General features: G+C 47.1%; 1 protein-coding gene across 7 annotated transcripts in view; it reads right to left on the reverse strand.

The window, feature by feature from the left end:
* The window catches only part of PHAF1 (phagosome assembly factor 1), a 36,847-nt gene extending 9,445 nt beyond the window's left edge, over positions 1-27,402 (reverse strand). The window contains exons 1-9 of one of the 7 annotated variants that reach the window (XM_055298575.2): positions 27,319-27,402; positions 27,069-27,189; positions 16,124-16,206; positions 10,652-10,735; positions 5,556-5,599; positions 4,047-4,126; positions 3,661-3,755; positions 2,429-2,526; positions 2,227-2,339 (exon numbers count right to left, since the gene is read on the reverse strand). In XM_055298575.2, the coding sequence (XP_055154550.1) occupies positions 2,227-2,339; positions 2,429-2,526; positions 3,661-3,755; positions 4,047-4,126; positions 5,556-5,599; positions 10,652-10,735; positions 16,124-16,206; positions 27,069-27,132 (661 nt within the window). In that variant the 5' untranslated portion in view covers positions 27,133-27,189; positions 27,319-27,402. Of the gene's footprint in view, positions 1-2,226; positions 2,340-2,428; positions 2,527-3,660; positions 3,756-4,046; positions 4,127-5,555; positions 5,600-10,651; positions 10,736-16,123; positions 16,207-27,068; positions 27,190-27,303 lie in introns of those variants that run through there. The other 6 variants (XM_055298576.2, XM_055298578.2, XM_063611780.1 and 3 more) reach the window with 6 other exon arrangements.
* Between the last annotated feature and the right edge of the window lie 341 nt (positions 27,403-27,743).

The raw sequence follows: 27,743 nt of genomic DNA on the forward strand, positions 1-27,743 counted from the left end.
TGGGAGGATCACTTGAGCCCAGGAGGTAGAGACTGCAGTGAGCTAAGATCACACCACTGCATTCCAGCCTGGGTGACAGAAGGAGACCATGTCTCAAAGAAAGAAAAAAGAAGCAAAAAAAAAAAAAAAAAAAAAAAGAACAACCAATGCCTCAGAGACTGATGCAGGAACCCAATTTATGAATAAATGCTAGTTAGGCAATGAGCTCCATGAAGGTTCTCAGCTGTCTTTATGCGAACAAACTCCACGCTGAAGCTCCCAGTCCCGTTTAGCACGATCCACAACCCAAAGCAGCCGATGTTGGCCACGCATGGGAATGTCACAAAATGAGGAATGGATCCTGGAGGGACCAGGTACTGAAGGTGGCAACTCTTTTTTTTTTTTTTTTTTTTTTTTTGTCAGATGGAGTTTCGCTCTTGTTGCCCAGGCTCCAGTGCAATGGCGCTATCAACGCTCACTGCAACCTCCGCCTCCCAAGTTCAAGCGATTCTCCTGTCTCAGCCTCCTGAGTAGCTGGGATTACAGGTGCGCATTACCACGCCCAGCTAATTTTTGTATTTTTAGTAGAGATGGGGTTTCATCATATTGGTCAGGCTGGTCTTGAACTCCTGACCTCAGGTAATCCACCCGCCTTGGCCTCCCAAAGTGCTGGGATTACAGGCATGAGCCACCGCACCCAGCCAACTCTTTCTTTTTGTTGTTGTTGTTGTTCATGGTTGGCAAAACTCTTGCCAAGGTGTGGCCAAACCACAATTCAACAAGTCTCGTCTGCTTGCCTACGTTGAGAACTTGGCATTAAGGGTAGAAAAAGGGGAGCCAGGCATGGTGGTGTATGCCTGTAGCCTAGTCAGGAGGTTAAGGCAGGATTGCTTGAGCCCAGGAGTTCAAGGCCACAGTATTCCATTGCACACCGGCCTGGGCAATATAGGGAGAAAAGCTGGGTGTAGCGGCTTGCACCTGTAATCCCAGCACTTTGGAAAGCCAAGGAGGGAGGACCGATTGAGCCCAGGAGTTCAAGATCATTCTGGGTAACACAGCAAGACCCATCTCCACATACACAAAAATTAACTGGGCATGGTAGCACGTGCCTGTGGTCCTAGCTACTTGGGAGGCTTAGGTGAGATCACTTGAGCCCAGGAGTTTTGAGGCTGCAGTGAGCTATGATTGCACCACCTCACTACAGCCTGGATGACAGAATGAGACCATCTCTTTTAAAACAAAACAAAACAAAAAAAGGTAGAAAAAAAGGGAGAGCTGGCCAGGTGTGTGGCTCATGCCTGTAATCCCAGCACTTTGGGAGGCCGAGGCGGATGGATCACGAGGTCAGGAGTTTGAGACCAACCTGACCAACATGGTGAAACCCTGTCTCTACTAAAAATACAAAAATTAGCCAGGTGTGGTAATGCGTGCCTGTAATCCCAGCTGCTCGGGAGGCTGAGGCAGGAGAATCGTTTGAACCCGGGAGGCAGAGGATGCAGTAAACTGAGATCACGCCACTGCACTCCAGCCTCGGCGACAGAGCAAGACTCTGTCTCAAAAAAAAGAAAAAAGAAAAAAGGGGAGAGCAATAGCACTGCAACCCACAGGATGCATCTCCAGGAAACACTTGGGAACTGTCACAAAGCTATATAAGCACACAGCAGGCCTATGTGCATGCCGAGAGAAGCAGTGCTGTTGCTTATTAAGATTTGCTAATTATAAGACTATGTGCAGCCCCTTGACAAAACTAAACAAAAGCTTTAACCATAAACATCTGCATAATTTGTCTTCTACCAACTATGTGGCAATGGACTGAATGCTTTTGTTCCCCTAAAATTCATATGTTGAAATCCTAATCGCCAAGGTGATGGTATTAGAAGGTCAGGGCTTTGGGAGGTGATTACATTATGGAAGCAGAGACCTCAGGATTGAGATTAGTGCCATTACAAAACAGATTCCAGCGAGTTAACTAGCCCCTTGCACCATATGAGGACACGGGGAGAAGTCTCTTCTATGAACTAGACTACAGGCACATCCAGATACTGAATCTGCCAGTGCCTTGATCTTGGACTTCCCAGCCTCCAGAACTGTAAGAAATAAATTTTTGTTGTTTAGCAGCCACTCAGTTTATGGTATTTTGTTACAGCAGCCTGAATGGACTAAGACACACCCTAAGCACGTGGGATTTTAGACTATCTCAACATGGGTATAATGCGGAATGTACCAACCTCAAAGCCAGTCACTGACCTGCAGCAAGTAGGCGAAGTCGTAAACCTGCAGGTCCAGTTCCGTCTCGAAGAACATCTACACTCTCAGCATAGACATTGCCCAGGAAACAGCTCAGAGGCATCATGGGAGCCCTGGGGACAGACAGAGAAGGAGCAGAGGCTTGGTTCTTTCTCCCAGGCAGCCCAGGCCTTAGCATGAAACTCATGCTCCTTACACTTACTTGGTATCCTGTAGGCTGTTGCCACTGTAGATATACATTCGTTTTACAGTTGCTCCATGGGGTATCTGGAGAGAAGCCAGGCCATGGGCAAAATTGGGCTGCAAACAAAGGTCAAGAGTTTTACTTAGGGCACTACAGGTCATGGGACTCAGGCTCTGGTCTTCCCTGTCACTCATGGTCTTCAAGAGCTGCTCAGGTCAAAGGGTTAAAGTGCACCCTCAAACCTGGCTCTCTGGCTCTGGGTCAGTACACTCCCCAAAACCATGCAAGTCCACCTTTAATTTCGCTTGGTTTTCCTTTTCTTTTCTTTTTTTTTTTTTGAGACGGAGTCTCACTCTGTCACCCAGGCTGGAGTACAGTTGCATGATCTCAGCTCACTGCAACCTCCACCTCCCAGGTTCAAGTGATTCTCCTGCCTCAGCTTCCCGAGTACCTGGGACTACAAGTGTGCACCACCACAACCGGCTAATTTTTTTTTTTTTTTTGAGACGGAGTCTCGCTCTGTCGCCCAGGCTAGAGTGCAGTGGCGTGATCTCGGCTCACTGCAAGCTCCGCCTCCCGGGTTCATGCCATTCTCCTGCCTCAGCCTCCTGAGTAGCTGGGACTACAGGCATCCACCACCACACCTGGCTAAATTTTTTGTATTTTTTGGTAGAGACAGGGTTTCACCATGTTAGCCAGGATGGTCTTGATCTCCTGACCTCATGATCCACCCGCCTTGGCCTCCCAAAGTGCTGGGATTACAGGTGTGAGCCACCACACCCGCTCAGTTTTCCTTTTCTTCATAGGGGAAAATGCAGAAATGCTTCCTTAATTAAAATAAGCCTCACAAAAGCTTATCATTTTCACAGCCCCAAGGATGAATGAAATGTTTGCAAAAACAAAGGTAACTGAAAATCCAGAGGATGAAATCTCCAAATTTTAGGCCACCAGGAAAACTGTTGATTAGGAGCTTGAAAATAAGGAATGAATGAACTTATCTCTGAAAAGTGAGCCTGACCTCACTCCATTGTGGGAAGTATCCTCTTCTTTGGAATGCCAGCCTGAGCATTGTTCTTCCTCTGTCAACCCACCCACTCTATGACTTTACCCTGTAAAGAGCTCAAATACATGGAAACCAAAGAAAGTCTGCCTATCTAATACCCACTCCTCTATTCCCATCCCATGACACTGTCTGCTGAGCCATACCACAGACACTGGGCAACAAACACCAGGGGACAGGAAGGGCTAACCTCATACTTTGGAGCCTCAGTCCATGAGTCTAACTGAAAAGAGAAAGACAGTCCTCTGAAGTTGAGATGGAAGAGCTGCTCAGCGGAGTTGTACACTGTTGGGGGTGGGGGAGAAGAAAATAACATGGTTGACTGGCATCTGAAATGGCTAACATAAACCAGCCTGGCAGGGAGTAATGACTGACAATACCTTCCTTGTGGCTTATTTCTAAACTGGCCTACTAGGTTGAAAACAAGGGGGAGGATGTTTCCTTCACACCCAAGTACCAACCCCACAATCCTATGGGGGCCTGACTCCAGGAAGTGGGGTGGGATGGCACTACCGGGCAGGTTTATTGCTATGAACTGCTACTGATGACCAGAGGAATCAGATGGACTTGGCTTACCTCCAGGATGGGTTGCGCCAAAAGACTGGTCAATCTGTTCAATGGTAGGAGCTATGGCCTGAGAATTAAAATGCACGCCACTGAAAAACAAAAATATTTTTTAATACTAGGCTTCACAAGATGGGCCCACAGATCATGTGAGATAGTAGCTGGGAGAGTTATTTTTAAGACACAGGCAGGTGAGTCTCTAAATACATCAAAATACAAAGTTTAATTAGACAACTTTTATTATTTTTTTTATTTTTTATTTTTTTTGAGACAGAGTCTTGCTCTGTCGCCCAGGCTGGAGTGCAATGGTGCAATCTCGGCTCACTGCAAGCTCCGCCTCCCAGGTTCACACCATTCTCCTGCCTCAGCCTCTCCGAGTAGCTGGGACTACAGGCGCCCGCCACCACGCCCGGCTAATTTTTTGTATTTTTTTTTTTTTTTTTTAGTAGAGACGGGGTTTCACCATGGTCTTGATCTCCTGACCTCGTGATCCGCCCGCCTCGGCCTCCCAAAGTGCTGGGATTACAAGCGTGAGCCACCGTGCCCGGCCAAGAGAACTTTTAAATAAGAGAATTAATGAGGTCAGGAGAAGGTCAATTCTCATGAGGCTAATATACAGAGTTGATCCTCTGGGGCTTTATGACACCAGTGACTCTTAAGAAAAGGGTAGAGAAGAGAAGCCACCAGACGCTGAGGTATGAAGGCCCTAGTAAAACTAAAAGACAACTAGAACCTGCAGGGGCCAGTGGTACCACACATTTGCTTGTCTACTCCTCTATCAGCAAAACTGCCTGAGCCTGCCCCAGGAATCAGGTCCTCTTCACACCCTCAAAAAGGGAAACGGAAGCCAGTTAAGGAGACTTACTGAAAGGAGTATTCTCTCGCTTGAACCCAGGAGGCGGAGGTTGCAGTGAGCCGAGATGGCACCACTGCACTCCAGCCTGGGTGACAGAGAGAGACTCTGTCTCAAAAAAAAAAAAAGAAAGGAAGGAGTATTCTAGATTTTTAGATGCAGGCATGCTGCCTTGCCATAATGGGGGTGCAACAACTTTGGACTGTGCATGTCATCCCCGCTGTAATTCTAAAAAGTACATTATAGCTCTAAAATGGTGGTCTCTTTGGCATTCTCTTCAGCATAGGCTTTGGAGTCAGACCTATCTGGTTCGTCCCACCTCTATTACTCATGAAAACATGAAAAGAGGTGCCAAGAGAGGCTGTCAGCGGGAGGGCAGCTATGACCCAGGAGACTGTCACATCACCTGTGAGCTGAGGTCTGGCTTTGTTGAGTGGATTAAGTTAGATGACATACACGTGAAGTGTTAAACGCATCACATATTCTTAATGAGGTTTACTGCTCTTCTCCAGGAAACTGAGCAGGCTTGAAGGTTGCCTCAGGAAATCACGGCACCAGGCTATAATTCACATCTGTGACAGATGTGAATCTTTACTAACTTAATGAAGGTAGTAGATATGGCCTGTCTATACCAAGTGTGACATATACCAGCAGGGGAGAAAACTTACCAATATTTTAACTTTACTTTACTCAAATCATATACTTCGATCACCTAAAAAAAAGTTTAAGAGTTGTCAATGCTCTGAAGGTGATAACAGACTAAAAATGATTAAAAATACATTTATAGAAGAAATAGTAAAAAAAAAAAAAAAAAAACTATTACCAGTAGAAATTTTATGGAAGCACTGTATATTATCTTTTGTTCTCATTTAAAATTTTTTTTAAAACTTTTTGTCGAGATAGAATCTTAGCAAAACTAAAAAACTATGTTGCCCAGGCTGGTCTCAAACTCCTGGGCTCAAATGATCCTCCTGTCTTAGCCTCCCAAAGTGCTGGGATTACAAGCATGAGCCACCACGACAGTCCTTTGTTATTTTGAAACCAGGGAGAAAACACAGAGCATAACCTCCTAGCTTCCCTCTCCTAGTGGACTGCTCAACAGATGTCCATGGATGCCCTGGGTCAAGGCTCTTACATGCAATCCACTTCTGGGTCAGGCTGGCACACACACCACCCTATAGGACAATGATCTCTTCCACAGACATGAAGCTTGTTAAGGCTCTGCTTTGGACACTAAGCCCCCTTCCTCCCATCTCATATTTTGCTGCATTTTAAAACCCAGGTCGGGTTGCTTTAGAAAAGCTTATTTTAGCCAGGCACGGTGGCTCACGCCTATAATCCCAGCACTTTGGGAGGCCCAGGTGGGTGGATCTCCTGAGGTCAAGAGTTCCAGACCAGCCTGACCAACATGGTGAAATCTTGTCTCTACTAAAAATACAAAAATTAGCTGGGCGTGGTGGCACACGCCTGAAATCCCAGCTACTCAGGAGGCTGAGGCAGGAGAACCGCTTGAACCCAGGAGTTGGAGGTTGCAGTGAGCTGAGATTGCGCCACTGCACTCCAGCCTGGGTGACAGTGCGAGAATCCCTCTCAAAAAAAAAAAAAAAAAAAAAAAAAAAAGGCCGGGCGCTCACGCCACTTTGGGAGGCCGAGGCGGGCAGATCACAAGGTCAGGAGATTGAGACCATCCTGGCTAACACGGTGAAACCCCATCTCTACTGAAAAATACAAAAAAATTAGCCAGGTGTGGTGGTGGGCATCTGTAGTCCCAGCTACTGGGGAGGCTGAGGCAGGAGAACGGCGTGAACCCGGGAGGCGGAGCTTGCAGTGAGCCGAGATCGCGCCACTGCACTCTAGCCTGGGCGACACAGCGAGACTCCTTCTCATCTCGAAAGAAAGAAAGAAAAGAAAAGAAAAAAAAAGAAAAGAAAGGAAAGGAAAGGAACGGAAAGGAAGGAAGGAAGGAAAGAAGGAAGGAAAGAAGGAAGGAAGGAAGGAAGGAAGGAAGGAAGGAAGGAAGGAAGGAGGGAAGGAAAACAGCTTATTTTGAAGTTGATTTTGTTTACAAAACAAAAAGATGGAGGGGGAAGTCTATCCCATTAGAAAGCAAGCCATAATATTTGTCACACAAGTGTGACAGTATTCAGTTATGTCCCTGATGAAGAGGATCTGGTTGAAACAAGAAAGCCTCAGGACCTTTGTGAAGCTTGCTCTTTAATGGGTTCAGCCTCAGATGAAATTCCAAGAACTCAGGGCAGGGCAGAGATAAAGGAAAAGGCATCACCTAACACTCCGCCATCAGTGGTGCCAAGTAATAAGCACTATGAAGTCCTCCATGCAATGGTGTCAAGGGCTTGGCAGCCAGCATCACAGGTAGGGGCTCAGAGCACCATCTACCATCCTCCAGCTGGGAGGTTTGGCTCTCATTGTGGAGACACAAGCAGAGCTGGCTCAATATCTGTTTGTCCTGCCAATCTGAGCCTGATTGTGGAAGAGGCTGTGGGGCATTGTATGCAGAAACATCTGGCACTGCCAAAGAAACTGAGACATAATAGATAGTAGGTTCGCTTTTGGCCAGAGACCCTATCCCTAACTTTATTTAGAGACCACAACACTGAACCAAATTGGAAACCTCTTGACTATAATGTAGCTCTTTTGATCCTATCTGCTAGAAAGAACTGCTCCCTCTGCTAGGATGTCACAGCACTGGAATGAACCCTTTCCTCCATACTTGTGTATTCTGTTAAGTGGTCCACTAAGTTAAGCCCCTTGAGGGACTCATTAATTTGCATAGGGAAGGTGTTCAATTCATGTTAGGCAGTTTTGCCTGGTATGAAGCTTGAAAGCATGAAAAGAAGTGCCAGGAGGGGCTGTGGAAGGAAGGGCAGGGGAACAGCTATGATTCAGAAGATAGCCAGTGTCCCCTACAGAATATCTGGGCATGGGAGTATACCATGCCAAACTGGCATGCCATTTCACTGAGGCCAGAGCCTTGTCTAGCAGACAGCCTCTACCTTCAGCCAGAAGCCCTCCTGCTCATAGCAGGCGCAGGCACTCACCTCCCTCACTTCTATCCCTACAGCTGGCCAATCATCCCCCAAAGTTTCCCACCACCCGCCCTGTGGAAGTGAGCCTGCACGATGTTCCTCCTGTATCACTGGCACCCCACCTGCCAACAGCTATACGGGTCCAACACATATAGGTGCTTCGACCCTGCCTGATCAATGGGAAAACAGTGGACCAGAGCTAATCATAAGGCACGAAGCAGCACTTGTGGCAATGGACCCAGAGTGCTGGCCATCCTGGAGTCCTTCATGTCACTAGGAGCATCAATAAGCAGATTTCATCTCTTGGAGATTGCTGCACTACAGGGACAAGCAGCTGGGAAGGCTAAAGCCTGTGATTTTCCACCTCTGGGCTATAGAAGCTCCTGATTTCCCCAGAGGGGAAGAGATGTGGCAGCAGCCAAGATAACAATGGAAAAGACAGGTGGCTATAAAGGTTGTGACTTATAAAGCCTCATTCCACAGGGCTGTCTCTCTTAGGCTTGAGGCAAGGGGTGGGGAGCAACTGTAGGAGGCAGCATCAGAACAGGTGGATTCTGAAGGTGTTGGATGGAAGGGCAGGAAGATAGGTCAGGTCAGGCTGGTGCCAATCAAAAACATCTGGGTGATTACTTGCTCAGTTTCCAGAAGACTCAGGCAGGACCCCAGTCTCTCCTTCATGGGGATCCCAAAGAAGGCAGAAGAGGATTGCCAGTTCGATTTTACCTCCTTTCCTATCCAAAGGTACTTCCCATTCCTCACATTTCTGTACATTTCTTCAGCTTTTCTCATTTATTTCCCAGATCCATCAACAGAGCCTAAGTGGTCAGCCACCACATATTGCCAATATCTAGTTAAAAGCCTGGCATCAGGTAGACTACTTATCCTCTCTGTCCCTCGGCTTTCTTGCTAGTAAACAGTACCTACTCACAGGCGTGTTAGGATTAAATTAGAAAATGCATGTGAAACACCCAGCCACGTGCCTAGCATGCCTAAGCACTCACTAAACACATGACATTGTCTTCACCATGCTGTGATTCTATGGGCTGCTGGACATCCCTTTTGTTGCCCATTTAGGTTACTTCCAGCTTCTCATTACCATGAAATGCCATTACCTTCCCCCAGTGTTTCTGGGTTACATTTTCTAAAGTGGACTTTTACCAAGTCAAAGGGAAATGACTACTTGTAAAGGCATTTCCATGTTACCAGATTAATTTCCCCCCAATTTGTGATTATGCCATATTGAAGATCATCCTCTGCCCTTTCCCAGTGTGGAACTTCTGGCCATGGAGACGGGATAGAATGAGGAATTCTAATTCCACGTACTGATTCTCTTTCCATGTTTTGTTTTCTCTCCTTAGCAGTTCACTTGTGACAAGGATGATGAGAACTGGGAAGTACCCAAGTCTTTTGGAAAGGCTACTCCATAACCCAAGAAGGACAACAACTCTGGCATGCCACTGCCCAGGGCCCATTCAATCTCATGACTTTGAGGCATGACTCTGGTGTCACATGACTAACCTGTGAGGCCCAGGCATTTGTAAACAGGGTATATCAAAAACAGACTGGACTGGACGTGGTGGCTCACGCCTGTAATCCCAGCACTTTGGGAGGCCGAGGAGGGTGGATCACGAGGTCAAGAGATCGAGACCAGCCTGGCCAACATGGTGAAACCCCATCTCTACTAAAAACACAAAAAATTAGCTGGGCGTGGTGGCATGCACCTGTAGTCCCACCTACTCAGGAGGCTGAGGCAGGAGAATTGCTTAAACCCAGGAGGCGGAGGTTGCAGTGAGCCAAGATTGCACCACTGCACGCCAGCCTGGGTAACAGAGTGAGACTCTGCCTCAAAAAAAAAAAAAAATAGACTGGGCCGGGCGCGGTGACTCATGCCTGTAATCCCAGCACTTTGGGAGGCTGCGGCGGGCGGATCACAACGTCAGGAGTTCGAGAACAGCCTGGTCAACATGGTGAAATCCCATCTCTACTAAAAATACAAAAATTTAGCTGGGCTTGGTGGCGTGCACCTGTAGTCCCAGCTACTCAGGAGGCTGAGGCAGAAGAATCGCTTGAACCCAGGAGGCGGAGGTTGCAGTGAGCCGAGATCGAGCCACTGCACTCCAGCCTCGGTGACAGAGCTAGATCTCATCTCAAAAAAAAAACCAAAAAAAAAAAAAAACAAAGAAAACCAGACTGGACTGAAACAGGTGTTAGCAAATGGCACTCAAATGCCAATTAAGATAGCCCCACATATTAGTAAGTTGTTTTTTTACATTTCCTCCCCAGGGTTAAAGAATCAACTCATTGCTGGTGTTGTTAACCCAAGCCCCAGCATTCTAGGAAGAACAGTTTCCATTTTCTAACCAAATTACAGTGTTTGACAAAAGAATGAAGTAAAACCATCTTGTTTTCCTACTGGACATGAAAGCCCCCTCCCCATAGCATGTTTCCCAAATCTTCAACACTCTTTCACCTCCCCCTCTGGAGCCTGGGAAAGCAGCCCTTCCCAGCCTCTTTCTGACCATCCCAACCCACTTCCATCTTCCCTTTTTTTAGGGGAACAGGCACAGCTTCAGTTCCCTACATTGTAGTGATCTCTGAACCAAAGAAGTCCACACCTACTTATAAGTTTCTGAAACATCTCACAATAGCACATACTAATTAGCTCCAGAAAGACTGGCCCAGCCGGACATGAAACATTAGTTGTCATTTATAGTTACCTTAAGTCTCTGATTGAAAGCATCAAACATTAGTTTGATCCCGTCCTGAGTCAGGTTAAGAATGAGGTCATGGCTTAGAGGAGACTACAAAACAAAAATAAAACACATTCTGAGTAACTGATTTACTCACTAAGCATCTACTAAAAGCCTTACAATATAAATGCAACACACAGGGAATATCTAAGTGCAGGCAGTCCCTCTCTCCTCCAGCTAATGATGCTTGGAAACCAGAAAAAAACTGCTGCATGAACATATGGTGTTTTTTACTTCTAGCCTGCAGCTGCTGTTTCTTAATATCGGCTGAAAAGAGCCTCTCCCTTCTGGGCTTGAGTAAAAATACCTGGGGAAAAGGGACAAAGTTATATGAGTATACACGTCATTCTCCTTTCAGGCTCCAGGGTCCACATCTGCAGTATGAAGTTCACTGCCATCGAACCTACAGAGCAGTTGGTGAGGAATACAGGTCATGTGAAAAGGCCTAGTCCAGGATCTAAACTCAGCAGATACTGCTTATGCCTATCAGCTGAACCTACATCCATTCACACTCGGGCTGTTCGTACCATCCACAGGGAACACATTTTTATTCTTTGATGGTTTAGATCAAATTCTAGGACAAAGAAATACATTGTGATCTGATTATGAGATGACCCTCTTATCCTTTTTCTCTCTCCCCACAACCTCCCATCCCATTTCATATGTGCTTCTTCCTGAAAAGCCGAAATCTAAGATCTAAAGAGTCACATTTCTGCATTTGCCCCTTCTGAATCCTGGAGGAGGGGAGTAGCAGAACAAAGCAGTAGACAGAACCCTGGTGACCTTAGGTAACTCTCAAAACTTCTCTGAGCTCTGGTTTCTTCATGGGAATACCTTCATCCCTTCCCTCCAGGGTTGTTATGAGGACAGAGATAGTAGGTCAGAAAGCACCTAGCCCAATACCCGGCACACAGCACTCTCCTCTTGTGTCTGCCCCATCTGCGTGCTTCTGGTCCAATGCAATTAATTCAAGGATTCAATGTCTGAAGATTCTCCACAGCCCTGATCGAGGCTGCCCAATGGTAGAAGGAAAAACACCATCTAAAACCCCACCCTTCTTTAACACATGGCTACTCAAAAGGTTTAGTTTCTTTTTTTTTTTTTTTTTTTTTACATGGAGTCTCTCTCTGTTGCCCAGGCTGGAGTGCGGTGGCACAATCTCGGCTCACTGCAAGCTCTACCTCCCGGGTTCATGCCATTCTCCTGCCTCAGCCTCCTCAGTAGCTGGGACTACAGGCGCCTGCCACCACGCCCGGCTGACTTTTTGTATTTTTAGTACAGACGGGGTTTCACTGTGTTAACCAGAATGGTCTCGATCTCCTGACCTCGTGATCCACCCACCTCAGCCTCCCAAAGTGGTGGGATTACAGGTGTCAGCCACCGTGCTTGGCCAAAGGTTTAGTTTCTTTATAGAGCTTCTCAAGTTAGACAAACTGAATGATGGAGATACGGCTATCAGAGACAGAGACACAGGCTGGAAGGCCATAAGCCACTGCTGGTGTTGGCCTCATTGGCGAAATTCTCTCCTAAGAGTCTTTTGGGATTAGTGCAGGTTGCTTCCTTCCATCCCAATGATCCCCACAAGGCAGCAGGCCCAGATAGTACCATCATGCTTGGCAAAAACTAAAGGAAGAATGTTGTATTTTCTAGTAGGTCTATATGAATGTCTAAACCATTAGGTCTCAAGCAAGATAATGGAACAATGAACTCTGAACTTGGATTACCAGTATCAACCCAGAACACAAAGTTCCATTTTGGAGAGAGCCATTCCATGGAATAAGCAGAGTGAAGCAACATTTTAGTCTCTTCCAGGAATCTTGCTTGGAGGAGGAATGTGCCAGGATCTGGATTTTCCTATACTTTCCCAAGATCTGATCTTTTTTTTTCCTGGCATTGTTATAATTCAGGATATAACCTAGCAATTTTCAAAAGCAATCAAATTACTCTCAGAGTCAATGTTTTATTAATACTTTGTATCTCTAAAACCAAAATACACATGTACTATGTGGTATTTAAGCAGGTTCTTCCAGTAACCTAGCTGTCCTTCATATGAAGCAGTTCAGTAAAATCATCTGCTACTAGTTGTTAACATCTTTTCCCTCTAAGAAAGATGGGACGTACTTGACATTTCATTTCCAAGGTGTGATTTGCATAGAGACAAGAAGATATTTCTGAAATGTTTAATGCAGACAAAATGTTTTCTGCATTTGGGAAACAAAGAGACAAATGGGTAAGGACGGGAAGAAAGTAGGCAGAAGAAAAGGACAAGACCCAAATTTAAGAAGCATCACATTGGTTGGGTGCGGTGGCTCATGCCAGCACTTTGGGAGGCCGTGCGATGCGGAATGCTTAAGGCCAGGAGTTTGAGACCAGTCTGGGCAAATATAATGAGACCCTGTCTCTACAAAAAAAATTTTTTTGAGATGGAGTCTCACTCTATTGCCTAGGAGTGCAGTGGCACGATCTCGGCTCACTGCAACCTCCGCCTCCCAGGTTCAAGTGATTCTCCTGCCCCAGCCTCCTGAGTAGCTGGGATTACAGGTGTGCACCACCACACCTGGCTAATTTTTGTATTTTTAGTAGAGACGGGGTTTCACCATGTTGGCCAGGCTGGTCTCGAACTCCTGACCTGAACTGATCCAGCTGTCTTGGCCTCCTAAAGTGCTGGGATTAAAGGCATGAGCCACCGCACCTGGCCAAAATTTTTTTTTTTTTTTTAACAGCCAGATGTGGTGGCGCACACCTGTGGTCCCAGCTACCCAGGAGGCTGAGGTGGGAGGACGGCTGGAGCCCAGGAGTGGCAAAACTAAAGGAGGAAGATTAGGGGAGGTTGCAGTGAGCCATGATCATGCCACTGCACTCCAGCCTTGGTGACAGAGCAAGACACTGTCTCAAAAAAAAAAAAAAAGGGCATCAGATCAGAGTTCTGAGAGACCATCTCCTTTTGATCCTCATCCAAAGATTATCCTAGGCTGGGTGTGGTGGCTCATGCCTGTAATCCCAGCACTTTGGGAGGCCAAGACGGGCGGATCACTTGAGGTCAGGAGTTTGAGATCAGCCTGGCCAACATGGTGAAACCCCATCTCTGCTAAAAATACAAAAATTAGCCAGGCGTGGTGGCATGTGCCTGTAATCGCAAGTACTCAGGAGGCTGAGGCAGGAGAATCACTTGAGCCTGGGAGGTGGAAGTTGTAGTGAGCCAAGATCGTGCCACCGTACTCCAGCCTGGGTAACAGAGCAAGACTCTGTCTCAAAAACAAACAAACCCAAAGATTATTCTATTATCAAGAAACTATACTGTTTTACAGAAAGATAACCAGATTACTTATTAATATGCCACAACTCTCATGAATTAGAAATGAGAAAAGCAGATCTCTAAATCAGGATTCAGACTCAAAAACCCATGTTTTTTTTTTTTTGAGACAGGGTCTTGGTCTGTCACCTAGGCTGAAGTGCAGTGATACAATCATACCTCACTGCTCATGATTCTCCCACCTTAGCCTCCCGAATAGCCAGGATTACAGGTGTGCGCCACCACTCCAGGTTAATTTTTTATTTTATGTCGCCCTGGCTGGTCTCGAACTCTTGGACTCAAGCAACCTTCCTGCCTCGGCCCTCCCAAAGTGTTGGAGTTAGTGGTGTGAGCCACAGTGCCTGGTCAAACCCATATTTGCTAATGTGTTAAAGTTGCTTAGAAGATATTGGGGAAAATCAACTTAATGCTAACACTGTTTATACCCAAATACCGGAATAACAGACAATGATGGTGGTGATATAAGAAATAAATTTTGGCCAGTCACAGTGGCTCATAATCCCAGCACTTTGGGAGGCCGAGGCAGGCAGATCACCTAAGGTCGGGAGTTTGAGACCAGCCTGACGAACATGGAGAAACCCCATCTCTACTAAAAATACAAAATTAGCTGCACGTGGTGGCACATGCCTGTAATCCCAGCTACTCGGGAGGCTGAGGCAGGAGAATCGCTTGAACTCGGGAGGCAGAGGTTGAGGTGAGCCGAGATCGCACCATTGCACTCCAGCCTGGGCAACAAGAGCAAAACTCTGTCTCAAAAAAAAAAAAAAAAAGGTAAATAAATTAATTTAATTAATGAGAATCCACTTTGGCACTGATAATCCACAGTGGTTCAAGAAACCCCTGCCCACCTTGGCCGGGCATGGTGGCTCACGCTTGTAATCCCAGCACTCTGGGAGGCCGAGGCAGGCAGATCACGAGGTCAGGAGATCGAGACCATCCTGGCTAACACGGTGAAACCCCATCTCTACTAAAAATACAAAAAAAAAAAAAATTAGCTGGGTGTGGTGGTGGGCATCTGTAGTCCCAGCTACTTGAGAGGCTGAGGCAGGAGAATGGCAGGTGAACCCAGGAGGCGGAGCCTGCAGTGAGCCGAGATTGCGCCACTGCACTCCAGCCTGGGCGATAGAGCAAGACTCCGTCTCAAAAAAAAAAAAAAAAAAAAAAAGAAACCCCTGCCCACTCCTACAAGTCCCCTGTTCCGTCATAGGCACCACATGAATACTCAAGCACTTGCTTGGAGATTAAGCATGTCTTCTATCAGATCCCTCACATGAGGGTCTCATTAGGCTGGTAGAGGGGTACAATATGGCAGAATGTAATCTCTGGGTATAGGTAACAGGCCCAATTCTGATTCTGATTCAAGTCAAAAAGTGAGAAGCCTCTCAGAAATTTTGCCCACCTATAATTTACAACATTCTTCATGTCAGAAATAAACTGTCATTTGCTTTAGGATCTGAAACTAATTGGAACAAATAGAACTGAAATAAACTAGTACTCAAAGGGTCTCAGAAAAGTCATTGGGGACATCCTTTAGCCTCTGTAGGCTCAAAACTATTCCCTGAGGCTTGTGACACATAGGACACCACAAAGGCTGCAACATGGCAGCACATGGTCTGGTCACAGAACTTCAGGTTTCAGAGAATTCAGTGGTGGGAAGATTGCTCTTTGAGAGAGATAAAGGGGTGAATTATATCTGTTTCCTTTCAAATCTGGTATGCTATGCTAGCTAGAGATCTGCACTGCAACAATCCTGAACACAAACTAACCAACAAAGCAGAAAAGACAACTTTAAACACAGAAGTGGAAGGTAAGCACTCTAAAAGACCAGAGACAGCCTCTGAAGCGACCTACTACTGAAAAGTCCCTGTTTAAGGGCCTGTAGGCAGGTTGAGCACAGACAAAACACAGGTTCAATTATTACTGCTCTTCCAAACCTAGCTGTACTAGATAATCAAGAGCAAAAGTTTCAGAATCAAAGAAAAGGTACTTGGTAACTGGCTGGTGCTAGAGATCCTCCCATTCGAACACAGCTATCCTTGCCAGTCAGCCTATCCCAAAGCATCAGCTCTGGAAGTGACTCACTGCCAAGGGATGCTATTTCAATAAACAAATCAGCCACCACTCACCTGTTCACTGTAGAGAACCTGGACGTTTTTGATGATGCGACAGTGCTTCTGAAGAATGGCTACTGCCTGAGCCAGAGGCATTCCTGAAATAAAGCAAGACACCTGTGTGGTTATTTTGGCTATTCATCTATTGACATCTACTACTTCACTAGGCACTGGTCCCTGTAGTAAAGCCTGGGGATGTTTGGGGGCTACTAAGGTCTACAGATACATGAGTAAATAAGAGTTCAATAAGCAGTAAGAGCTACAATAATGTTAAGCAGCAAGCACTAAGAGAATACTTGGACTGTGCACAGGTGTCCAACTCTTCGAATGCAACGACTCTTTTGCTTATCTGTGGTGGTGGATATCACAAAAATCATGCATGGGCCGGGCGTGGTGGCTTATGCCTGCAATCCCACCCAGCATTTTGGGAGGCCAAGGTGGGAGGATCACTTGGGGTCAGGCATTCGAGACCAGCCTAGCCAACATGGTGAAACCCTGACTCTACTAAAAACATATATATATATATTAGCCAGGCGAGGTGGCTGCCCTTGTAGTCCCAGCTACCTGGGAGGCTGAGGCAGGAGAAATGCTTGAACCCGGGAGGCGGAGGTTGCAGTGAGCCAAGATCACGACACTGCACTCAGCCTGGGCACCAGAGCAAAACTCTGTCTATAAAAAAAAAAAAAAAAAAAAAAAAAAAAAAAAAATGCATATGATGCATGGACCTTTTTTACATTTTTATTTTTTTTAAGCTCATTAACTATCATTAGTGTTAGTCTATTTTATGTGTGGCTCAAGACAATTCTTCTTCCAACGTGGCCCAGGGAAGCCAAAAGGTTGGACATGCATGGAAGGAGAGGGGAGGCACTGAATATACAAAAAGTCTTCCTGGAAATAGGGACCGCCACACTGATCTGACGCAGACAAGCGCCCGGAGAAAGCAAAGTAAGTATGAATCAAAGAACCAAGTGAGAAAAGCACTGACTGCATGATTCTGCAGACCCAGGTTTTGGTCCTCACTCTGCCATGGCTTAGGTATGACCTGAGATAGGTCCTTTCTCTTCCTTTCTGGCACCTGTCTCTGCATCTCTGAAATGAAGGCCTATTATAGAGTACATGACTTGTAAGGAACAATTTTAAAAGTTTAAGATCAGGACTTGGTGTGGTGGCTCATGCCTGTAATCCCAACACTTTGGGAGGGCAGGGCAGGAGGATCGCCTGAGGCCAGGAATTTAAGACCCGCCTGGGAATATAGTAAGATCCTGTCTCTACAAAAAGTAAAAAAATTAACTGGGCATGGTGGGATATGCCGGTAGTCCTAGGTCCTGGGGTGACTAAGGTGAGAGGATTGCTTCAGCCCAGGAGGTTGATCCTGCAGTGAGCCATGATAGTGCTACTGTGCTCCCATCTGGGTGACAGACAAGACCCTGTCTCAAAAAAATAAAAAAAAAAAGTTTAAGATCACCCATCCACCAGAATCAATGAATCAACTTATTTTACCAAGGATTTCACTGGATTTTTACTTAAAATCCCACAAATATCTAGTTATTTTTATTTTTTTGTTTAATTTAAAAATAGCGACAGGGGGCCAGGCCTGGTGGCTCACGCCTGTAATCCCAGCACTTTGGGAAGCTGAGATGGGCAGATCATGAGGTCAGGAGTTCAAGACCAACCTAGCCAACATGGTGAAACCCCGTCTCTATTAAAAATACACAAATTAGCTGGGCATGGTAGAATGCACCTGTAGTCCCAGCTACTCTGGAGGCTGAGGCAGGAGAACTGCTTGAACCCAGGAGGCGGAGGTTGCAGTGAACCGAGATAGCGCCACTGCACTCCAGCCTGGGAGAGAGAGCAAGACTTTGTCTCAAAAAAAAAAAAAAAAAAAAGCAACAGGGGGCAGGGTACAGTGGCTCATGCCTATTAAAATACAAAAAAATGGCCGGGCACGGTGGCTCACGCCTGTAATCCCAGCACTTTGGGAGGCCGAGGTGGGCAGATCACCTGAGGTCGGGAGTTTGAGACCAGCCCGACTAATATGGAGAAACCCCGTCTCTACTAAAAATACAAAATTAGCCAGGCATGGTGGTGCATGCCTGTAATCCCAGCTACTTGGGAGGCTGAGGCAGGAGAAGCGCTTGAACCTGGGAGGCGGAGGTTGCGGTGAGCCGAGATAGTGCCATTGCACTCCAGCCTGGGCAACAAGAGTGAACTCCATCTCAAAAAATAAAATAAAATACAAAAAAATTAGCCAGGCAGCTGGGCGCAGTGGCTCGTGCCCATAATCCCAGCACTTTGGGAGGCTGAGGCGAGCAGATCACAAGGTCAGGAGATCGAGACCATCCTGGCTAACATGGAGAAAGCCCATCTCTACTAAAAAAAAAAAAAATACAAAAAATTAGCCGGGCGTGGTGGCAGGCACCTGTAGTCCTGTAGCTACTTGGGAGGCTGAGACAGGAGAATGGCATGAACCCAGGAGGCGGAGCTTGCAGTGAGCCGAGATTGTGCCACTGCACTCCAGCCTGGGCTACAAAGCGAGACTCCATCTCAAAAAAAAAAAAATAGCCGGGCATGATGGTGTGCCCCTGTCGTCCCAGCTACTCAGGAGGCTGAGGTGAAAGGATGGCTTGAGCTCAGGAGGTGGAGGCTGCACTCTGGCCTGGGTGACCCAGCCAGGTGCTGTCTCGGGAGGGGGAAAAAAAAAAAAAAAGCGACAGGGCGAGGCATTACTGAATATCTAATTCTTAACACTTGGTTCTTTAACTCATGGCCCATTATAAGCAGATTGACATATGCCTCTAGTTTAAGTAATCCAAATTCCAATTCCAATGACATCTCCAACATTCTTTTTTTCCTTCTTCTTCTTTTTTTTTTTTTTTTTTGAGACAGAGTCTCGCTCTGTCGCCCAGGCTGGAGTGCAGCGGCGCGGTCTCGGTTCACTGCAAACTCCGCCTCCCGGGTTCACGCCATTCTCCTGCCTCAGCCTCCGGAGTAGCTGGGACTACAGGCGCCCGCCACCACGCCGCCTGGCTAATTTTTTTGTGTTTTTAGTAGAGATGGGGTTTCACCGTGTTAGCCAGGATGGTCTCTATCTCCTGACCTCGTGATCCACCCACCTCAGCCTCCCAAAGTGCTGGGATTACAGGCGTGAGCCACCGTGCCCGGCCCAACATCTTCAACATTCTAAGGACTCACCGAGACCACCAAAAAGTTTGTTTCCAGGCTGGGCGCGGTGGCTCACACCTGTAATCCCAGCACTTTGGGAGGCTGAGGCGGGCGGATCACAAGGTCAGGAGTTTGAGACCAGCCTGGCCAGCTTGGTGAAACCCTGTCTCTACTAAAAATACAAAAAAAACAAAAAAATTAGCTGGGCATGGTGGCGTGCGCCTGTAGTCCCAGCTACTCGTGAAGCTGAGTCAGGAGACTTGCTTAAACCTGGCAGGCAGAGGTTGCAGTGAGTTGAGATCGCGCCACTGCACTCCAACTTTGGCGACAGAGCGAGACTCCATCTCAAAAAAAAAAGTTTGTTTCCAGAGTCCATTATAATTTAAACAAGAAGAAACATACAAAGAGACAGGTCCTGGACAAAAAACAAAGACTCATAGTTTAATGAATACAAAAACAATGTGTCTGCTGTTCACCACTCTCTGGATCCCTTGTACCCTGCTCAGAGCTAACCACCCAGTGACTGGTTTTGTTTTTTTTGTTTTTTTTGTTTTTTTTTTTTTTGAGACGGAGTCTCGCTCTGTCGCCCAGGCTGGAGTGCAGTGGCGCAATCTCGGCTCACTGCAAGCTCCGCCTCCCGGGTTCACGCCATTCTCCTGCCTCAGCCTCTCCGAGTAGCTGGGACTACAGGCGCCCACCACCACGCCCGGCTAATTTTTTTGTATTTTTAGTAGAGACAGGGTTTCACCGTGGTCTCGATCTCCTGACCTCGTGATCCGCCCGCCTCGGCCTCCCAAAGTGCTGGGATTACAAGCGTGAGCCACCGCGCCCGGCCTTGTTTTGTTTTTTTTAAGACAGAGTCTCACTCTGTCACCCAGGCTGGAATGTAGTGGTGCAATCTTGGCTCACTAAAACCTCTGTCTCCCAGGCTCAAGAGATCCTCCCACCTCAGTGTCCCGAGTAGCTGGGACTACAGGCATGTGCCACCACAACTGGCTAATTTTTAAATTTTTGGTAGAGACGAGGTCTCACTGTGTTGCCCAGACTGGTCTTGAACTCCTGGGCTCATGTAATCCTCCCACCTCCGCTTTCTAAAGTGCTAGTATTACAGGTGTGAGCCACCGCACGTAGCCAATCCAGTGACTGTTGAATAAATATTTACCGAGTGGGACTGATAGATTGTAGAGTGGGTGACAAAAGAAAGGAAGAAAAGGGACCATGGCTTCATCCGATGGCAGCCAGTTCACATTTAAATCAGTTGGCTTCCAGGTCAAAGAGATGCGATATGCAAAAAAGAGCTTCCAAATGAAGAATTAATTAGAAGGTAAAAGGCTCATGGCTGATTTTACATTTAAACAATCTGATTCTGCCCTCATCTGAGAGGCCATTCTTCAGTCTGAAGAAAGTTGAAGGCAATCATCACAAGGCTGACTTATAATCTTTAAAAAAGTACTTTTCAGCCTTCCATAGCATAAAACCTGGCACATAGTAGGGACTCAATAAATGTTTGAGAATATGAACAAGCTGGATGCATCCGTCATCTTTGCCATTCCTAAATGGAGGAACATCTATGCTGTCATTCCCAGGAGGAATGGACAAACATCCATGTGCAGAAGACAGACAAGCTCAGTTAGTTAGATGTCAATGTCAAGAAAGAGGAAGTCCGCATGGCTTCTCTGATCCACGTGGCACATGCCAGTTTCTTTCTTTCTTTTTCTTTTTTTCCAAAGAGACAGGGTCTTGCTATGCCACCCAGGCTGGTCTCAAACTCCTAAGCTCAAGCTATCCTCCCGTCTCGGCCTCCCAAAATGCTGGGATTATAGACATGAGCCACCGCTCCCAGCCCATGCCTGTTTCTTGAGGGAGGATTCCATTTACCACATCAAAGGATGTCTCAGCATCTTAGGATCTTAGGATCCTGAGTCACCCAGGGAGAAACTCACCCAGAGGAGACGAAGCAGCCATGGTGACTCGTCATCACACAGCTACTGGTAAAGGAGCACTACAAAAGATGTCTAAAGGGAACTAACTATATGAATGGCAAAGAAACAGGAGCACTATCCCAGCTCTAACAGAATGGTCAGCCTTCTAAACCGCACAAATCTTTGTCTCACAGATCTCAGCATTTGCCTGCTTATAACCTCTCAATGGCTTCCCATTGCAGGCGGATAAAACCCAAACACCATGTCATCACCAAAGGCCCTGAATATTCTGGATCTTATCCATCTATATCTTCTTTCCACTGTTCACCCTTTGTTACTTGCACACGTCAAGCTCTTTCTCACCTCAGGCCTCTGAATTAGCTCTTGTTGCTGCTGTAATCTGGAATGTTTTACCCAAAGCTGGCTCTTGTTCGCACTTTAGGTCTTGGTCACACCTCACTTCCCTCACTGCCTTATTCAATGAAGCCTCTCATACCATCATTTATTTATCTGTTAGTCTCCCATATATCCTCACAGAGGTAGGACCTTGTCTGTCTTGTTCACCTCAATACCTCCCAGCACCCAATCACTGTGCCTGGCACAACTGTAGGTGGTCATGCACATCTGTGAAACAAAGCAATTAGGTAGAACACTTAGGTCCTATACCACGAATCCTGTTGACCACCCTCCTTCTCTGGAACTCCTATTGTCTCTCCACCAATACTACTCTCCTCTAACTTTTCCGAGTCTCTCCAATAGGCTATGTTTCTTCTGCTCATCCCTGGTTCAACTAACCACCCAGTTTCTGACTCATATCTCCATCTGTTTTCTGTATACATTTAAAGGCAAATAAAAGCCAACAGGTTAAAAGTGATCTTTGCATGTTCTCTGTATTCTAGGTCTCAATATCTATGTTCAACATCTTACAGAGTTTCTCAAGTCAGAAACCTCTAGATTCCTCCTTCTTCCCCACTTCTCCAAATCCAGTTCTTCCTAAACCAATGCCCACAATACACTTCGCTAATACATATCCTCTTTTCCACAGATTTGCACAGATCCCAACACAAAGTATCCCAGGCAGCTATAACCAAACAGAATTGGGACTCTGGGAAATCCATTTTCTTCTTCTACCAGTACATCATGCTCTAATTATAACACCAAATTGCTTATAGTTCCCTGCACACATCATCTACCTTTTCTCCTATGTTTTTTTTTTCTTCTTTCATTCGACTGCAAGATTTCCAGCTCCTGTTGGTTGGCAGAAAGTCTTCTCTGAACCCCTAGGTCAGGTCAAGTCCCTTCTTCCCCTCCACAGTACCCTACACATCTTCTACTTGATTATAATAAAAGGAACTATTTCTATAATCCTTCTCTATCACTAGATTAAGCTCTTCAGGGAATAAGATCACTTCTTTGTTTTTTAATTTTTATTTAAATAGAGACAGGGTCTCACTATGTTACCTAGGGTGGTCTCAAACTCTTAGCTCAAGTGATCCCCTCACCTCAGCCTCCCAAAGTACAAGCATGAGTCACTGTGCACTGTTTATTTTCAATGTTTGTGAGCAGAGTTCACAGAGGTAGATGATGCCTTCAACACAGTGAGCCTTCAGTCTCTGTGGAACAAGGTAATCTCGGAGAAGGTATTTTCTTCACTGACCCTTTAAATCTACCTTTTTTAGTCCCTTTCAAGACTAATTTCAAAAACAAATTCAGAGACTTGCTCTGCATCAATACATTCTGCAACTCTCATTGAAAACATTTCAGGGCCCGGCACAAACGCTCGTGCCTATAATCCCAGCACTTTGGGAGCCGAGGCAGGAGGATCACTTGAGGTCAGGAGTTCGAGACCAGCCTGGTCAACATTGTGAAACCCCATCTCTACTAAAAGTAAAAAATTAGCTGGTGGTTCATGCCTATAATCGCAAGAGGCGGAGGTTGCAGTGAGCCAAGATCGCACCACTGCACTCCAGCCTGGGTGACAGAGTAAGACTGTTTCAAAAAAAAAAAAAGAGGCTGGGTGCAGTGGCTCACGCCTGTAATCCCAGCACTTTGGGAGGCTGAGGCGGGCGGATCACGAGGTCAGGAGATCAAGACCATCCTGGCTAACATGGTGAAACCCCGTCTCTGCTAAAAATACAAAAAATTAGCTGGGCGTGGTGGCAGGCGCCTGTAGTCCCAGCTACTCGGGAGGCTGAGGCAGAAGAATGGCATGAACCCGGGAGGCGGAGCTTGCAGTGAGCCAAAATCACGCCACTGCACTCTAGCCTGGGCGGCAGAGCGAGACACTGTCTCAAAAAAAAAAAAAAAAAACAAAGAAAAAAGAAAACAAAACATTTCAAATCTGCACTGCCTTTACTCACCGCTGGTCAAACCATCAGTGACATTCATATTCACAGAGATTCTGCTTGGCCTAGGTTTTCCTGTCCCTGTGTTGCTGGCATTTCCCTAATCGTCCAACATTATACCACCAGGAAGGCAGCCAAGGAGCTGCCAGGATGCAGCTTCCCATTGTGATGCCAGGCAGATAATTGCATCTGCATTTGCAGATTCCAATAAGAAACCTGGTGACAAAGTTGAGTCCACTCTCAGAAGGAAAGAGCAGTGGGATGCAGGATATGCCTGTTTGGCGACTTTTGTTTATCATCTCTCTCTGAGCCTGTCCCTCACCTGGCAAAAAGAGATAACAACACCTATCTTACAAGCTTGTGGTGGCAAGAGATAAGTTCTTCCTGGTTCACTAGCCTAGGCATGTAATTCTAAATCAGATTCCCTTCCGGGACCTATCCCTAACAGCCCCAAAAGTAGTTTGGATGTGTTCAGGGTGGGGGAGATTGACACAGGTGGAAAATGACTTTCCATTTTTAAAGTCTGATAAAGTTAAATGACCACCATCTCTCAGGCAGACACCATGTAAAAATGAATTTTAAGACCCACGGGACTCATGAAGGCTCTGAGCCAGTCTATGAGCTTCCCCCTAAAATTCAGTTCTGGACCCAATATACAGAAATGCCCTTCTCACTGTTTTTGGTTGCTATTTAGACAGTTTGAAAGAACTATGTAAACCGAAAGAACTATGTAAACCCTTGATTCCTGGGAAACTAGCAGAGCTAGGAGTTAGGGTTAGGGTGTCAAAACAACAGCTGAGAGAAGCCTTGCTCTCTCACTCAGTTTTCTGGAAATCTTGATCTCAATTAATACCCTAGTAACTACTTTTTTTTTTGTCTCCTTGAGACAGGGTTTCCCTCTATCACCCAGGATCATGCCCAGTGGTGTGATTGTGACCCACGGCAGCCTTGACCTCCCCGCCTCAAGTGATCCTTCCATCTCAGCCTCCCAAGTAGTTGAGACTACAGGCCTGGCTAATTTTGTTGTTGTTGTTGTTGTTGTAGAAACGAGGTCTCACTATATCGCCTAGGCTGGTCTTGAACTCCTGGCTTCAAGCTATCCTCCTGTCTCAGCCTCCCAAAGTGTTGGGATTACAGCCATGAGTTACTGCACCCAGTCCCTAGCCACTACTTTTGACCAAGGGACTCTGAATGCTTGTACCACCAAGAGATCCACAACCTAGTCACACTATCAAGCACAGTTTGAAGCTATGGCTGTGGTTTTTATCCAGCCGTGGGAGTATCTTGCTTGGGTAGAAACTGTCAAGGAGAGGGGAGGAAAGGAGTTAACCAGACGCCAAAGAGCATTAGAATGGTATCACCAGCCTCCCAACCAAGATCTCAGTGCTTCACGAGAGAATGGAGCATTTCGTACCAGCTAATATTTTGGAAAGAACTCTGCAGGAGTGGTGTAAGTTACGAAAGAATTTGGCCAAGACCCCTAAATTAAACCGGCTTTTATGGTTGGGCATGGTGGCTCACACCTGTAATCCTAGCACTTTGGGAGGCCAAGGTGGATCACTTGAGGTCAGGAGTTCAAGACCAGCCTGGCCAACATGGTGAAACCCGGTCTCTACTAAAAATACAAAAATTAGCCCATTGTGTTTGCAGACGCCTGTAATCCCAGCTACTAGTAGGGAGGCTGAGGCAGGAGAATTGCTTGAACCCGGGAGGCAGAGGTTGCAGTGAGCCAATATTGTGCCACTGCACTCCAACCTGGGCAACAGAGTGAGACTCTGTCTTAAAACAAAACACCAACAGCAAAAACTAGCTCTTACAACACACAGGACGTACGTAGCCACTAACCATCAGCAGGGCCTTACCAGCAATCTGTACCACCTGGTTTCTCCAATACACTGTCTCCACAGACATAAGTCTGTGTCAAGATAATTTATAATCCTTGACAGAGTCAAGGATAATTTATAATCCAATGGAGCAGCTGATTTAGTCCAGTAGCTCACACTAGAGTGACTAAAGTTCAGGCCTGCACGAACAAACAGCACCAACACCTACCCCACCCCCTTTTCTTAGTGCTGGAACATCAAAGTAAACACACAGGGGTTACTGAATGCAAACATCCTTGTACACATAAAAGCAGTGATGTTGGGAATGGAGAGGGTGAAGGGAGAAGGCTGGGCCAGCAAACCCCAAAACGACCAAACTGCATTTTTTAGAAACTGAATGTTACTTCCCCCTAACTCCTATTTCATCCAACCTTCACCTGTCACAACTGAGGTCTGGGTTTAGGATTACAGCATCCGATACAGACTACATTTCAAAAGAGAGGGAAGCGAGGTCGGGTGCAGTGGCTCACGCCTGTAATCCCAGCAGTTTGGGAGGCCGAGGTGGGCGGATCACGAGGTCAGGAGTTTGAAACCAGCCAGCCTGGTCAACATGGTGAAACCTCGTCTCTACTAAAAATACAAAAATTAGCCGGGCGCGGTGGCTCACGTTTGTAATCCCAGCACTTTGGGAGGCCGAGGTGGGCGGATCACGAGGTCAGGAGATCGAGACCACGGTGAAACCCCGTCTCTACTAAAAATACAAAAAATTAGCCGGGCGTGGTGGCGGGCGCCTGTAGTCCCAGCTACTCGGAGAGGCTGAGGCAGGAGAATGGCGTGAACCCGGGAGGCGGAGCTTGCAGTGAGCCGAGATTGCGCCACTGCACTCCAGCCTGGGCGACAGAGCGAGACTCCGTCTCAAAAAATAAAAATAAAAATAAAAATAAATAAAAAAATAAAAATACAAAAATTAGCCGGGTGTGGTGTTGCGTGCCTGTAATCCTAGCTACTGGGGAGGCTGAGGCAGGAGAATCGCTTAAACACACGAGGCGTTAAGTTGCAGTGAGCGAAGATCGTGCAACTGCACTGCAGCCTGGGCGACAGAGCGAGACTTCGTCTCCAAAAAAAAAAAAAAAAAGAGGGAAGCAAGTCAGCTGTTCCTTTAATACACACAAACTCAACTCCCTTGACCAGAGCCCCAACATCTGATCATAGGTTCCAAGCCTAGGTTTCCCCTCCAAAAAAGGGGAAGGAAGCCACAGCCCAGAAAAGCAGTGGGAGACAAACCACAGGCCACAGTGATGATCAGAGGGGTCAGCCACTTCTCAGCCATTATTTAGTCTGTAAAATGGAAATGGGAATAACAATAGTACCTATCCTCAGGCGCCGGCGAGGGGTACTAGAGAGAATTACGTCCAAAAAGAGCAGGGCCAGGCATTAGGCATTTGGGGAGAGCAGGCTATTATTGTCTTTACTACTAGTGTCCCACTGTCCCAAAAGAGACCCTGCTGAGACCCGAGACGAGCAACTGACAGGCAAATCGGGCCAGTTGGAGAGGGTATCTAGTGCCTGGAGCCCAGCGAGCCGAGAGGACGAAAGAGGTGAGGAGCTGCGGGCGCAGGGGCGTGAGAGACTGAGAACAGAGGTGGGAAGAGCCCAGAAGAAAGCAAGGATCAGCGAATGGGGTCCTGACAGAGGACCCCAAACTCACCCAGCGTGAATTCCCATTGCTCGTTCCCCAGAGAGCGTTCGGGCACTACCTCCAGGTCCAGCATTGGTTCGGCTCGCCTGGCCCGGGCGGCCTCCCTGCGGCAGCGCAGACAGGACCCGAGCTAAGGAGACAAAGCAGCGGCTGACAGGCCGCCCCCGCCGGCCCGCCGCAGCCCCGCTTTCCACCTCCTCCCCGGCGACAGCGGCGGCGGCACCGGCCCAACACCACACCTCACCTTACTTCACCTCACCTGCAGCAGCCGCGGCGGCGGGGGCAACGGCGGCGGCGGGAGCGACTGCAGTAAAAGTGGCGTGCCGGGCCGTAAAGCGCAGGGAGGGCCGGGGGAAGGCGGGAGTGCCAGCGGGAGGGAGGAGCCTGGGGCGGAGTCGCGCACGCGCAAACTCCGGGTCCCGCCGCCGTCTCTGCGGAGGCTGAGCCGGGCAGGGCTGTAACGTTGGGAACTGTTGGGGCTCTAGGAGCAAGGAGCCCAGTACTTCGTGAGCCCCTACATCTGTGCACCACAGCACACATACTTAACGTATCTACACAAAGAAGGGTTCACCACACAACACACACATCACACAGCTGCACAACACCCGTCTGCTGTCTACACATACGTCCCACTCACATTCACTGGTCGCAGAAGGCAAGTACAGAGGGCACGCTGAGGCCCAG

Source organism: Symphalangus syndactylus, chromosome 11 (assembly GCF_028878055.3).
Source record: "Symphalangus syndactylus isolate Jambi chromosome 11, NHGRI_mSymSyn1-v2.1_pri, whole genome shotgun sequence".
Classification (NCBI taxonomy): Eukaryota; Metazoa; Chordata; class Mammalia; order Primates; family Hylobatidae; genus Symphalangus; species Symphalangus syndactylus.